Here is a 14,323-nt window from a genome sequence, read left to right as displayed (position 1 = left end):
GACAGAAGGGACTTCGCAGCTGTCTTGTAGTAGCTGAAGGTCAGGTGGAAGGAGATTTGTTCTACTTAATTCCAACAACTTGAAGTAAGAGTTGGAATTGCATTGATTTGGGAAAGAAAAGCTTTCTGTCATCTGTCCCAAAGAGGAATCATTCATTGTCTTAAAAGGCAATGAGTTTCCCAACAATGTCTTATTTTTAAGTTGAAAATTGGATGACCATTTACTTATGTGGCATCTAAAAAATTCCAGAGATATAATTTATAGGTAATTTAATCATTTTATTAATAATGACAGCAGTTTAAAAAAAGGATGGTCATTGAACCTCTCTTAAACCAAATATAATCATGGTGGTAGGTTCATAATTTAGATACCTTTCAAAGAGTAAATAATTTCCAGGGTAGTAATCAACACTAATTAGTTAAAAATTATTAGAGAATGAATATAACAACAAGGACTAGACCAGAACTTTGATTACTTTTTTCTTTAACCCAGCCTTGGACAATCTATTCTAAGAATTTATGCCCCACTCATGCCTGAGCAGAACACAACAGATACCCTATCTAGGTGGGATCTGAATAAGAAAGTACAATCTCATTATCAGCAATGTCCTTCAAGAGACTAAACTTTTAAAATCAGGATTTTAGCAAAAGGAGGGAACTCTGGATCTCCTTAAATCATTGGTTATTAATAATCATTTCTATCACCAGTCAGGGGGATTGTAGAGGAAATTTGTTTTGGGGGAATGGGTTGAATTATCTAATATCTTAAGCCTCATTCAATTCTATTATCTGTCTCTGTCTCTGTCTCTCTCGCACTATATATATATATATATATATATATATATATATATATATATATATATATATATATTTACTTTGCTGGGGCTTACTCTCAGAGTAGGATATTAAATCTCAGTGAAGCATCTTGCCCTCCTGACCCATAAATACTGTATCACAAATTGAGAATTAGGGAAGCCCAGTAATTCATAGTATCCTTCTCTGTTGCAAAGTACTTCTTTTATAACCAAGGAAGAATGACTGAAAGCATGGAAATTTTTAAAAACTAAAGTATGGTATTTCAAACTGACCAGACGTCATTTTCCAAAACTTTGTCAGCTGTATATAAAGATTTCATAATGAAATACTGACATTAACAATGAAGGATCATAGACTTAAGAGTTGAAAGAGACCAAAGAGGTCATCTAATCCAGCCCCCATGTTTTACAAAAGAGGAAATTGAAGTCCAGAGAAGTTAGATGATTTACCCAAGTTAATATCATAGAAGTCAGATTTTGAACCATGGACTTCTGATGCTAAACCCCAGAATTTCTTCCACTATGTCACACTGCTAGTGATTGATATTCCCCTCTAAAATATTTATTGTAAAATTATGCAATATTACAAATTGCAATTTAAAAGCACAAAAATTCCCAAGTAACTGAACTAAGATGATAAAAACCAATTTGGTCTAGCTAGAATTTTAATGGTTGATTCTATCTAGATTAACAGAAGCATGATTCCTCCAATACTGACTCAATGCCCCTTGTGCAATTTGAAAGAAACAGATTCAAAGCTGAAATCCCACAACTTAATTCAACTTGATTCAATTCAGCACTGTGAAGTGTTCTGTATTGGTATTGAAAGTGTGTTAAAAAACAAAGGACACATCTGAAACTTCATAATAACCTGATATAACTATCAGTGCAAGAACTCATTTCTGAAATGGAAAGAAGAGAAAATGGAGGCAAGAATTAATATTTCAGTCATATATGATGGAGAAAAAACCCGGTCACAACACTAATCCTGAATAATTAGCAAAACAGTTTTTGATAAGGTTATCAATGCTTTCTGTGGGTATATTTTTAAAAAATGTCCTCACTTTTAATTGGAGAAATGCAAATTAGAACAATTCTGAGTTACTATCTTATGCTTATTGGACTGATTAATAGGACAGAAAAATAAAATGACATATGTCAGAGGGGATATAGACATTTATGCACCATTGGAGGAATTGTGAAATGATTCAGCAATTTTGTAGAGCAATTTGGAACTATGCCCGAAGGGCTATAAAACCATGTCTACCCTTTGCCCTAGCAATGCCACTACTAGATCTTATTCCAGAAGAGATGAAAAACAGGAAGGAAAAAGATCTATATGTACAAGAATATTTATTGAAACCCTTTTCTGGAGGCAAGAAACTGGAAATTGAGGGGATGCCCATTAGTTGAGGAATAGCTGAACAAATTGTAGTATGTGATTATGATGGAATACTATTCTGCTGGAAGAAATGATAATCAGAATGTTCTCAGTAAAACCTGGAAAGACTTGCATGAGCAGAACAATGGGAAATTTACTATATACAAAATAATAACAATATTTCAAGATAATCAGCTGTGAATGACTTACCTTTTCTCAAGAATACTATGACCCAAGAAAACCCTGAAAGAATTTTGATAATTTTATCCATTCCCAAAGACAGAGCTGATGGTGTCTGAATACAGATGGAAGCACACCTTTTATTGCTGGGTTGGGTTTTTTTTTTTTTTTTAGTTTTTGTAAGGCAAATAGGGTTAAGTGGCTTGCCCAAGCCCACACAGCTAGGTAATTATTAAATGTCTGAGACTGAATTTGAACCCAGGTGCTCCTGATTCCAGGGCTGGTGCTTTATCCACTGTGCCACCTAGCCTCCCCCCCCCCCCCCCCCCCCCGCCCCCAAGCTGTATTTTTCTTGAGGTTTCTCTTTTTTTTGTTTACTTTCACAACATGGCTATTACAATAATGTTTTGCATAACTATACATTTTTAATCTATATCAAATAACTTGCTTTCTTCATGATGGGGAAGGAGATAGGAAGAAAGAAGAAAATTGGGAACTTGGGGTTTAAAAAATGAATGTTAAAATTTGTTTATACTGGGGGGGAAATAAAATAAACTATAAGCAAAAACAAGATCTCAATAGACTAGAATAGAGGTATCAAAATTATGAAAATCTCCTCTGCACTAAAGGAATAAGATTAAAATGTAACTGGGAAATGTTTAACAAAATAAATGAAAATACAGTGAACCTAGATAATGTTAATTTATGTTTTCTAAGTTAACATGTGGAGTCAGGGATCTATTTCTATTTGAGTTTGGTATCACTGGCTTAGAACACTAAGCTGAAACTAATAAGATTATATTTAATGGGTTTTAACTAAGTACATTTACATATTCAAAGAGTTAGTTTTACAAACAGGATAATTGAAACAATTCAGAAACAACAGTATATTAATTCATCTTTCCACAGCTCCTCCAACATTGACTATTGCCATGTTTTGGTCTTTGCTAATGAATTAGCATGGTATGAAATGAAGCTCCAGTTTTTTATTTTGCATTTGAGTTGGAGCATGTTTCCATATAGTCACCTAAACATCTATTCGCTACACTGGCGAACTTTGTTATTTCCCCTCAGTCTCACTTTCTCATGAAGAAAGCTAGCTATCTAGCAGATCCTCCCACAAAGGAAATACTTTGAGTGTAAATAAGAGCCACCCAGAATGGAAAGGCTTATTCCCCAGAAAATTGGCCTCTAGATGAACTTTTAGCCAAAGTGATCCACAAAACAGATTAAAAACACATTAAAAAGAATTAAGCAAGAAAAACTATTAAATTAGACCTGTAAAAAGAATTTATGGAAAGACGTGGAAAAGAGGTGATCAAGATACATGCTCTTTGACCCAACTGTCATATACTGCAAGTAGGACAGAACAAGACCAGAACAGAAACAAAGAACTATATAAGGAACATACCTTCTGGGTTGGCTTGGTTGTCTAATTCTCAGGGTATTTGATCTGAGTTTGTAGGAAATGACGGATTCTAAGAGAAGGGATTGTGTACCAGAAACAAGGGACAGAATGTTCCAGACCCAGAGATGAAGGATGGATAGTTGTGTTCAAGAAACAGGAATGCCAGTTTGCATGCCTTATAGAGCGCATGAAGGGGAGTAGTGTATAATATTTTATATTAATAATGGGAAATGACTCTTTGTAGTTCTGTGTTCAGAGCCCTGGACCTAGAATCTAGGAAGACGTGTTTAAATCTAACCGTTAAAACTCAATTGTCTGTGTAACCCTGGGTAAATCACTTAATCTCTTTTTTGCCTCTATATGTAAAAATGGAGATAATAGCAATGACTTCAGAATGTTAAGGATAAAATAACATTTGTGAAGTGCTTTGCAAGTCTTAAAATACTCTATGGTGGTTAGTGATGGTGATGATGGTGATGTGGAGTGAGAGTATAGAATTGTGGATAACTCCAAAAATTTCAGCCATGGTTACTGGAAGAATGATGATGTGATGATGTCCTTGATGGAATCAGGGAATCTCAGAAATCATCTAATATAAATTCTGCCTAAATCATTCTACACTTCCCCTAGATAGTTTTTACTCAAAGATGTATGACTCCTGAGATCATCTATTCCATTTTTGGACAGTTCTAAGTGCTGAGAAACTTCTCTTCATGTGCCTCTCGGTCTGTCTCTTTAACATACTGGTGGCAGACACCAAGTAGGACAATCATAATACTTCTTCCACATGACAAAGTATTATTTTTCCATTTTGATGTTCTACCTATAAAAGTGTCTTAAGACAAGGGAACCCATAATGACAAATAAAGGAAACCTCCTGAATTCCTTCAAGTCCCAGCTAAAAATCTCATTTCCTCCTCTCTTAATCCCCTCTTCACTTTCTTAGCTATTTCCTATTCATCTTGTGTATAACTGGTTCATATATGGTTTGCATGTGATCTCCCCCATTACATTACAAATTTCTTGAAGTCAGGGACTGTCTTTTGTTTCGTTTTGAATCTTCAATACTTAGCACAGTGTCTGGTATATGGTAGGCATCTAATAATTTTATTGATTGATTACAATTACACTGAACAAGACAAAGAAAGTTTGCCTAATGATTTGAACTCAGAACCATCGAAGGACTGAATACAGAGAATAATTAAGTTTTTTAGTGCTGTCTCCTGGAGACATGCCTTTAATGCTTTTTTGTTCAACATTTTTGCCCATTACTTTACTGAAGGTACAGAGAGAGTCCTTATCAGAACTATAAGTGACACAAAGCTCTGATGGATACTTAGCTCATATGACAGAATCAAAATCCAAAATGGTCTTTTCAATCTAGAACAATGGATCAAATTTATGAAGAAATTTAACAAAGATAAATGAAACCACAATTTAAGATAGATACATAGATAGATAGATAGATGATAGATAGGTAGATAGATAGATAGATAGATAGATAGATAGATAGATAGATAGATAGATAGATGATAGATCACACACAGAGAGAGAAAGGGAGAGAGAGAGATGAATACATGGGTAGATAAAAAATGTTATGGAAAAGATTTGGGTTTTTTGTGGTTGCCTCAACATGAGTTTTTGGTAAACTCAACATGAGTCAAGGTGACATTTTGATTAAAAACAAAAACCGCCCAATTTCCTGACTATGGTATGCACCCTCACTATGACATACTGATCACAACTGGGGAACTTGTAAGAATTTTCAATCATATAGGAGTTGGACTGGATGGTTTCTGAGATCTCTTCCAATTTTTAGATTTTGTGACACATCTTATAGACCCCATAGAATTAGGCAGAACATTCAGCCTTTTTATTTGATCACAAGATTTAGAATTGGAAGGGATCTTAGAGATTATCTAACAACCCTTTTCAGTTTGTAGCAAACAGAGACTCAGAAAGGGTTAATGACATATCATAGAAAGTAGATGGCAAAGCAGGCTTTGAATCTAGGTCCTTTAACTTCAAGTTCTGGGCTTTTTTCTATTTTAGCACACACCTCTGAATTTTAAATGTTTAATCGTTCTCTTAAACTCTCATTTTATAATTGTTTAGCCTTTTTTTCGGTTGGTCTGACTCTGACTTGGAGTTTTTGTGACAAAAATACTGGAATGATTTGCTATTTCCTTCACCAGCTCATTTTACAAATGAGGAAATTGAAGCAAACAGACTTCTCAAAGCAACATAGCTAGTAAGTGTTTGAGATTGAATTTAAACTCAGGAAAATGAATCTTCCTGATTCCAGGCCCAGCACTTTGTCCACTGCACCCCCTACTTACCCAACTGTGCCACCTAGCTGCCCTTCATTTTACAATATTCATATCTTATTTTATAATGTCTTACACAATATAGATTTTCATCCTAGGAAAATAAGGATAAAGCCTCAGAAGTTAAAATAAAATTGTTTTTAAACAGATAGTGCTTTATTGTATTAGTCACAATAGAGACAATAAAACCAGTATTATATGGAATAATCTAGAATAATGTCATCAGATAGATTACCTGCTATCATAATGTCCCTTTCAATATGAAAATATAAGATCTTTGAGGATAGGGGCTTTTCCCCCATTCCTATATTTGTATTCTCAGCATCTTAATAAACAGTTGTTCAATTGAATACATGAAAAAATGAATACTTTTTTTGATTCATAGACTGGTTCCCACAAGGCCAGGTTATGTATTTCATGGGAGAAGACAGTGTATGACAATTTAAATATAGATTCTGATACTTAGGGGGGTTTTGCTGCCATAAGTGATGAATAATGCCAGATTCAAATGTGACCATGAATGATTAAGTTCTAAAGTTATTGGCAAAAATCTTTAGGAAATATAAATTACTAATTTTCTCATTTTAAAAATCTCTTCTTAATCCTAGTAAGGTAAAGCTGGACTAATGTTGAAAGAGAAACAAATCAATATTACACAAAGTCAGTTTATTTTCTGCAGTCAGACTTGAATGGGTAGAATAAAAGGTTCTAAACATAACATTTTTTTTGGACAGGGTACAGCAAATTAACTTTATCCATATTGGTCAGATAGATTAGGATACGTTTTTAGAGTGAGCAATGAAAAATACAATAAGAGTCAATAAAATTCAATAAGAATTTTGGAAACACAGTGAGTTTCATTATTCCATTACTTATCAAGTACTTTTAAGATCATATTTTATGGATGGACATGCTATCATTTAATGCAATAAAAACAATAAGCTTGAGTATCATTATTCCAAAAAGAAAATCTAAACAAAAATGTTAAGATCTGCATATAAAAGTGATGATAAAAATATGACTAACAAGATATTCAAATATTGTTGAATATATTTTTTATCAAAATTAATTGTTTTAGACTAAGGAGAGGAATGGACTAAATTACACAAAATACAATTTGGAAGATTTGGAATTGTTTGAGTGATTATGTTTGATAGGCTAAAAATTATTTAGACCAAAAAAAGCAACTTTTGGTAAAATTAGAGATATATTTAATAGGATGCGAAAGTTTCTCTTTCAAAAATAAAAATATTTGTACTATGTATATTTTATGAATTTTAGTACTGATGAAAGTTGTATTATTTCCATAATAAACTCCATAATAATTTGATATAATACTTGAAAAGATCTACTTCAACTTCAAGTTATAGCTATCAAAAAGATACTATGGAGTCTCAATCCTTCATCTGAACCTTTATTTACAAATGAACCTTTAAATAGTGTCATGTAATACACACACACACACACACACACGCATATACTAAAAATCCTTAGAAAAAAGGTCAGGCTACGTGGTAAGCAAAAGAAACTGTCTATCTGTGACTCATTAGATCATCTGAGAAGATCAGTAACTAACAGAATTTTCTTCTTCATACAAATCCTAAAATAACACACACACACATTTCTACAAAAACTTACTAATATTCACCACTTCTACAATATATACTTGTAGTCATTTTTTTTGTTCCTGCTTCTGAAATAAGATATTTTGAAGATGAGCTTCTGTTCACTTTGGTTACTGATTCCTCAAAAGAGATGAATTTAAACTGTCTGGAACTTAACCTGCACTTCTGAAAATGACATCAATTTAATCTGTAAGGAGCTGTGAGTCCAAGTTATACCTATTTGGGTGGATGTAAGTCATATTTCCCAAAGAAAAAGGTTAGGGAAATATCCAAAACCTATATTGCTTGGTTCAAATTTAAGTTTTCATTTACTTAATCATCATACTTCATTAGCATCTTAAAAATTCATCTTACCTAGAAGCTTTATAACTCAGAGGTTTTTGCATTTAAATCACAAGTTCCCAAGATGATCTGATTTTCAATTTTGTTTTTACCTAGCTAACCATACTTTCTATTTATACTCCTTAAATTTTAACATGAAACCAGGAAAAGTCTATTATTCTTTAGATAACCTACATTGGATAATTACTTAAATGATAAACTCTGGATAAAGTTTTCAAGATCTGCTAAAGAATCATGAAGTGTGTCATTGATTTCTTGACTTCTCAGAAATTTTTTAAGGGTTTCTAAAGCAGTAACTGCCTCCATTTTTGATGGTAAAGGTAGTTCAGTTTCTGGAGATTCATCATCATCCTCTTCTTCAGAAGTATAGCTTTCAGTTTCATTTATTTTACCTTCTTTGGTCCATGTCACCTCGCTATCTGAAACTGTTTCACATGTCACCAAATCTTCATCCAGGGATGCATATTCTTCCAGAGATAAACCTTCAGGAAATTCTACACCTGCAGCTAAAGCATGAGAAACTAAATCTAGGCCATTTTCAGTCTCCATATTTGTCTTTCCACTTTCTCCATGTTGTGATTTGAATCCTGCTTTTTCATAGCTCTTGATAATAGTCTCTGGAGTTACAGTCCTCCAACACAGATGTAACATATCGACTGCATCTAAAAGAGAGAAAGTAAATTCTTTGCTGCTTTCAACAGAGTCTAAAAATTTCTTGACAAGATAGAATCTATATTTGACCTTAAGGTTTTTAATAACACCTTGTTTCATAGCTACAAATTTGGAAGATAAAGATGAAGGGAAAAAAACTAGTTGAGTGGACTTTAGAATCTTTACTTCTGGATGTGCTGGTAAAGAATCAAGAAAAACCACAACTTGTCGTTTCTGGGCTTGAAATTTTTCATCAAGCTTTTGTATCCACAGCTGAAAGATTTCTGAAGTCATCCATGCCATTCTATTTGATTCATAATCTACAGGCAGTGACTTTACATTTTTAAAACAATGTGGGTTTTTATTTTTCCCAATAATAAGCAAAGGAAGCTTTTCAGAACCATCCATATTTGCCCCAACCACTAAAGTTATCCTTTCTTTGTTTAGTTTTCCGATTGAACATGCTTCCCCCTTAAATGCAAAAGTTTTGGTAGGCAACATTCGATAGAACAATCCAGTCTCTTTTATATTAAATATATCCTTGGGTTGATAATCATTTAAGTAATAGGGAAGCACATTTTGGGACCAGACAGTCACAGCATCTTCAGACTCTGTGGCAGACTCTACTGACTGAGATCTGAATACTAAACCATATCTTGATTTAAAGCGGTCTAGCCAACCATTACTGCACTTAAAATCACTATGTCCTAGTTTCTGAGCAAAATCATTAGCTTTGAGACGCAACATTGGACCATTAACTGGTACATTTAGACACTGGGCCATCCGATACCATCTCATTAATGCCTCTTCTAGATCTGTGTAAAAAGCAGTTCTGAGTCTTTTCCTTTTGGGATCAAATTTTAAAGATTCAAAGGCTTCTAGAACTTTGTCTTTATTCTTCATAATTGAAGATAGTGAGTTTTTCTTGATTCCATACTTAGCTGCAATCTCTGCTTTTTTCTTACCACTTTCTACTGCATTTATGATGTCAATCTTTTCTTCAATAGATAAACTTTTCTTTTTCCTTGGTTCAGGGAGAGATAAGGGATCCACTGAAGCTTCTGCCATCTCATTCACAGTTTCTGAAGAGGTTTCTTCTTTTGTTCCTTTTTATTTGCTTAAATGTTCTCCACTGTGACACAATCTGATGCAGTCTGTCCCAACACAAAAACAAAAACTTAATAAGCATTTAAAGCATCAAATAGTCATATAGATACTCCATGGGATTAATATCAAAATATTTAAGTTACTTGAGTTTAATAAAGAAAAATTATAATCAGGCTAGCAGATTTGTGAGGGAAAAGATCTTCTCCAGGTAATCTGTAGCTCAGTTTTTAGTTCAAACTAAGTTCCACAAGTCAAACAAAAATAGAAATGCCATTATGTCAGACAAGTCTGAACTTGTTGATATATTTCTGGAGCATCAGTTCTGCAAAGACATTTTAATTTATCCATAAACACTCCCCTTTTCTTTTTAATTGGTCTCCTTAGAACAATTGAGAAATGTGGGGAAAAGCACTTTGTAAACAAAATTACCGTTATGAAAAATGATTTTAATTTTCCTTGTCCCGTCAAGATTGGGAAAGGAGTAGAATTCCTCTGAGATTGTTATGTCACAGTGTATCTTCCTCAGTCTTGTGCAACTGTAAGAAAAGAGGAACAATGTTACAAGATAACATATCATCCCTTATTCCAATTAATTATGATTAAAAACAATTTCAGATAATTTCTAAGAATAAAACCCAGAGTTTTTAGAAAAAATGTTAACTTCTTACAAATTTCTCTTGGAAGTTCTCTGGATCCATTCATTGCAAGTAAAGTTTTCTCAGTCTATTTGAATAAGCGTTTTATATATATATATGTGTGTGTGTCCGAAATAAAACAAATTTAATCTGTATCCAAAATATGCCATAGCAAAAATAAAAGAACTAAAAATGACCCTGGCTAGCTTCTTCATGGCTATCTTTTGCATACAGTCCTGAACTGTCTCCTATGCCTATTCCAAAAGAAGAATTTTTAAAAATTTGATAATTGTCATTATATGCCACTTTGGGCATGGGAGTAGTGATCATATTTGTGATATCCATTGATATATGGAGCTCCCAATGAGGAAACTCTCTCTACCAATACATATGTGCAGTTTATAATATTAGAGAGTCACTTAGGGTCATTAAGAGGTTAGACATCTTGTTCCAGGGTTACCCAGCTGGTATGTGTCAAGAGATGGAACTTAAACCCAGTAGATTGGACTCTAAAGTCAGCCTTCTCTATATAGCTAAATAGTCCATCTCCTATTTTTGGAAGCAATTGATGTTTTTCCAGTTGCTTAGATCTGACTTTATTTGTGTGATAAATATTTTGTAATTGTGTTCATATAATTCCTAGATTTATCTTGGCAGGTAGGCTCTCAAATATTTTTTATTGTCTATAATTATTTTAAATGGAATTTTTCCCCCTATCTCTTACTGCTATGTATTGTTGGTAAAATAGAGAGGAAGGTTGAAGTTCCTTATTTGTACAGTTTCTTTCTATAACTCACAACTTCTCTCAGAATTTGGATTCTATATCACTTGGTACATGTTTAGTATTGATAAGGTGTTTATTTTCTTTACTTTTTTACTTTTTTATTTATTTATACATTTCTAAAATAGTCTTGTAAGAGTAAACATAATCCCCCCTCCCCCCACAAAAATAAAAAAAATCTCATGAGAAATGAAAGAAAGAGGAAAAAAAATGTGCTTCAGTCTGTGTTCCATTACCATCAGCTCTGTCTCATGGTGGATTGCATTCTTTATCATATGTCCATCAGAGAATTTACTTCCACAGTTGATGTTTCTGATTATAATTCTTTCCATCCATTTCTCCTCACTGCCAATTATATTTTCTCTCTCCTTTCACTCTGTTCTTCATCAAAAGTGTGCTGTGGGACAGCCGAGTGGCACAGCAGACAGAGCATTGTTCCTGGGGTCAACAGGCCCTAAGCCAACATCCTACCCCAGAGACCCAGCACCCACCCATCCCTGTGGTCCCAGATAGGCCATCCAATCCCACCACCTTGCAAAAAGAAAAAAAGAAAACGTATTATATCTGACTATCCTCTCCTATGATCTACCCTCTCCTCTGTCCCCTACCTCTCCCTTCCCTTCCGCGTTCCCTTTCTCCCATTCCCTTTCTCTCCTTTTCCTTTTAGATTTCTATGACCTATTAAGTTGTTGTTTCCTTTCTGAGCTATTTACAATGAGAATGAGTCTTCCTCATTCCCCCTCACTTTCCCTCCTTCCATACCATTGCAAAAGCTATTTCTTGACTCTTTTACATGAATGATCTTAGACTATTCTACCTCTCTTTACCTTTCTCCTAGTATATTTCCTTTTTACTCAATGACTCCATTGTAAAAATATACTGTGCCTTCAAATTCAGCTCTCTCCTGTGTCTCAACTATAAAAGCTCTTTCTACCTGCTCTAATAAATGAGAAGGTTCATATGAGTATTATCAGTATCACCTTCACATGCAAGAATATACACAGTTAATCATCATCAAATCCCTCATAATGTACCCTTCTTGTTTACTCTATGTTTCTCCTGAGTCCTGTATTTGAAGATCAAACTTTCTGTTCAGCTCTGGCCATTTCAACAGGAGCATTTGAAATTCTCCTATTTCGGGGCTAGCCAAGATGTCAAGTGGGAAGGCAGCATTTCCCAGGAACTCTTTCCCCCCAACCTCCAAAAAAACAAACAAATGAAGGCTCTAACCAAAATTTAGTGGGGCAGAACCCACAGAAAGAACGAGTGATCCATTTTACCAGTCCAAGATAACTTAGAAGGTCTTCAGGAATGGTGTGATTCACCAGGACTGGGGGATGGGAAAAAAGCCCAGGCTGCAGCACAGAACAACCCAGCCCAGCCCAGCCCAGAGATCACCAGCAACAGCTTGAAGGGGCAGTGAGAGAACTCTGTTCTACCAGAATGAGATGGAGTGAGGAGCACCAGCCTCAGAACCTGCAGCAACAATCTGGAGAAAGCAGCCTGCACCCCCAGAGACAGTAAGAGAAGTCTGCAGAGATTTCTCTGCTCTCCCCTCACAGTAGGACTCTGCTGTTTGCCTACACTCAGACCAGACCGAGGTTGCAGTTTGGGCTTCCATATTAAGATTGCTGGATCCCTCCTTATAGCCTCAGGGCAGAAGGAAGTATGGGTCCATATGCATATTAAAGCATAGGCAAGAGAGCATAAGACCTTGGAGGAATAAAGGTCCCAGTGGGGGATTCCCCCCCCCCAATAAAAAACCCAAAGCCTTGGAAGTGCTGTCTTGGGTTGAGGAAATGAGTAAAAAAAAACAGAAAAAGAAGAATCCAACCATAGAGAATTACTTCAGTCACATGGAAGATCAAAACACATACTCAGATGATGACAAAATTGAAGCTTCTGTGTCCAAAACCTCCAAGAGAAATAGAAAATGGGCTCAGACTATGGATGAGCTCAAAAAAAGACTTTGAAAAGCAATTAAGGGAGATGGAGGAAAAATAGGGAGGAGAAATGAGAGCGATGCAGAAAAATCATGAAAACCAAATCAAAAGCTTGGTGAAAGATATATAAAGAAATATGGAAGAAAATAGTATGTTAAAAACCAGTTTAGGCCTAATGGAAAAAGCAAAACAAAAGGCAAATGAGAAGAATGCCTTAAAAAAGCAAAATTGGCTAGCTGGAAAAGGAGATGAAAAAGCTCTCTGAAGAAAATAACTCCTTCAAATTCAGAATGGAACTAAAGGAAGCTGATGACTTTTCAAGAAATAAGGAAGAAATAAAACTTCCCCCCCAAAAAAAGTTAAAAATTAGAAGAAAATGTGAAATATCACGTTGGAAAAACAAATGACCCCGAAAACAGATTCAGAAGAAATAATTTAAAAATTATTAGGCTGTCTGAAAGCCACGATCAGGAGAAGAGCCTAAACTTCCTTTTTCAAGAAATAATATAGCAAAATTGCCCTGAAATCCTAGAAGCAGAGGGTAAAAGAGAAATCGAGAGAATTCACCAGTCATCTCCTGAAAGAAATCCCAAAAGAAAAACTTCCAGGAATATTGTAGCCAAATTCCAAAACTCCCAAATCAAAGAGAAAATTCTAAAAGCTGCTAGAAACAAACAATTCAGCTAACAAGGCTCCATAGTCAGGATTACACAAAGGTCTGGTAGCATCTACATTAAGGGCTCATAGGTATTGGACTATGATATTGCAGAAGGCAAAAGATCTTGGTTTATAACCGAGAATCAACTACCCAGCAAAACTAAACAATCTCTTTCAGGGGAAAAGATGGACTTTCAATGAAACAGGGAACTTTCAAACTTTCCTATTGAAATAACCAGAGCCGAACAGAAAGTTTGATCTCCAAGTACAGGACTCTGGTGAACCATAGAGGGAGTGGAAGGGAAGGACTCACTATGAGGAACTTAATGATATTGAACTGTTTGTATTCCTGCATGGGAAGAAGATATTGATAACTCATATGAACTTTCTCATTTATAAGAGCTGTTAGAAGGCAGCATATATAGACAAGACATAGGAAGGAATGGAATATAATGGCATAATATATTAAAAA

At 34.7% G+C, this 14,323-nt stretch overlaps 1 protein-coding gene across 2 annotated transcripts; it reads right to left on the bottom strand.

Annotated features, from left to right (window-relative positions):
* Nucleotides 1–7,278: 7,278 nt before the first annotated feature.
* Nucleotides 7,279–10,573, bottom strand: TIGD4 (tigger transposable element derived 4). Of its 2 annotated transcripts, XM_074227432.1 has the most exons (4): nt 10,504–10,573; nt 10,265–10,371; nt 9,694–9,882; nt 7,285–8,739 (listed from the first exon to the last, which is right to left on the bottom strand). In XM_074227432.1, exons 3-4 carry the CDS (start codon nt 9,794–9,796, stop codon nt 8,261–8,263), a joined length of 582 nt encoding a protein of 193 aa, XP_074083533.1. In that variant the 5' UTR covers nt 9,797–9,882; nt 10,265–10,371; nt 10,504–10,573; the 3' UTR covers nt 7,285–8,260. The 2 variants fall into 2 exon arrangements, with proteins under 2 accessions (XP_074083532.1, XP_074083533.1); XM_074227431.1 differs by having other exon boundaries at nt 7,279–9,882.
* Between the last annotated feature and the right edge of the window lie 3,750 nt (nt 10,574–14,323).

Source organism: Macrotis lagotis, chromosome 3 (assembly GCF_037893015.1).
Source record: "Macrotis lagotis isolate mMagLag1 chromosome 3, bilby.v1.9.chrom.fasta, whole genome shotgun sequence".
NCBI classification, from domain to species: domain Eukaryota; kingdom Metazoa; phylum Chordata; class Mammalia; order Peramelemorphia; family Peramelidae; genus Macrotis; species Macrotis lagotis.
Note: the sequence above shows the minus strand (reverse complement) of the source record. Positions and strands in the feature narration are given on the sequence as shown.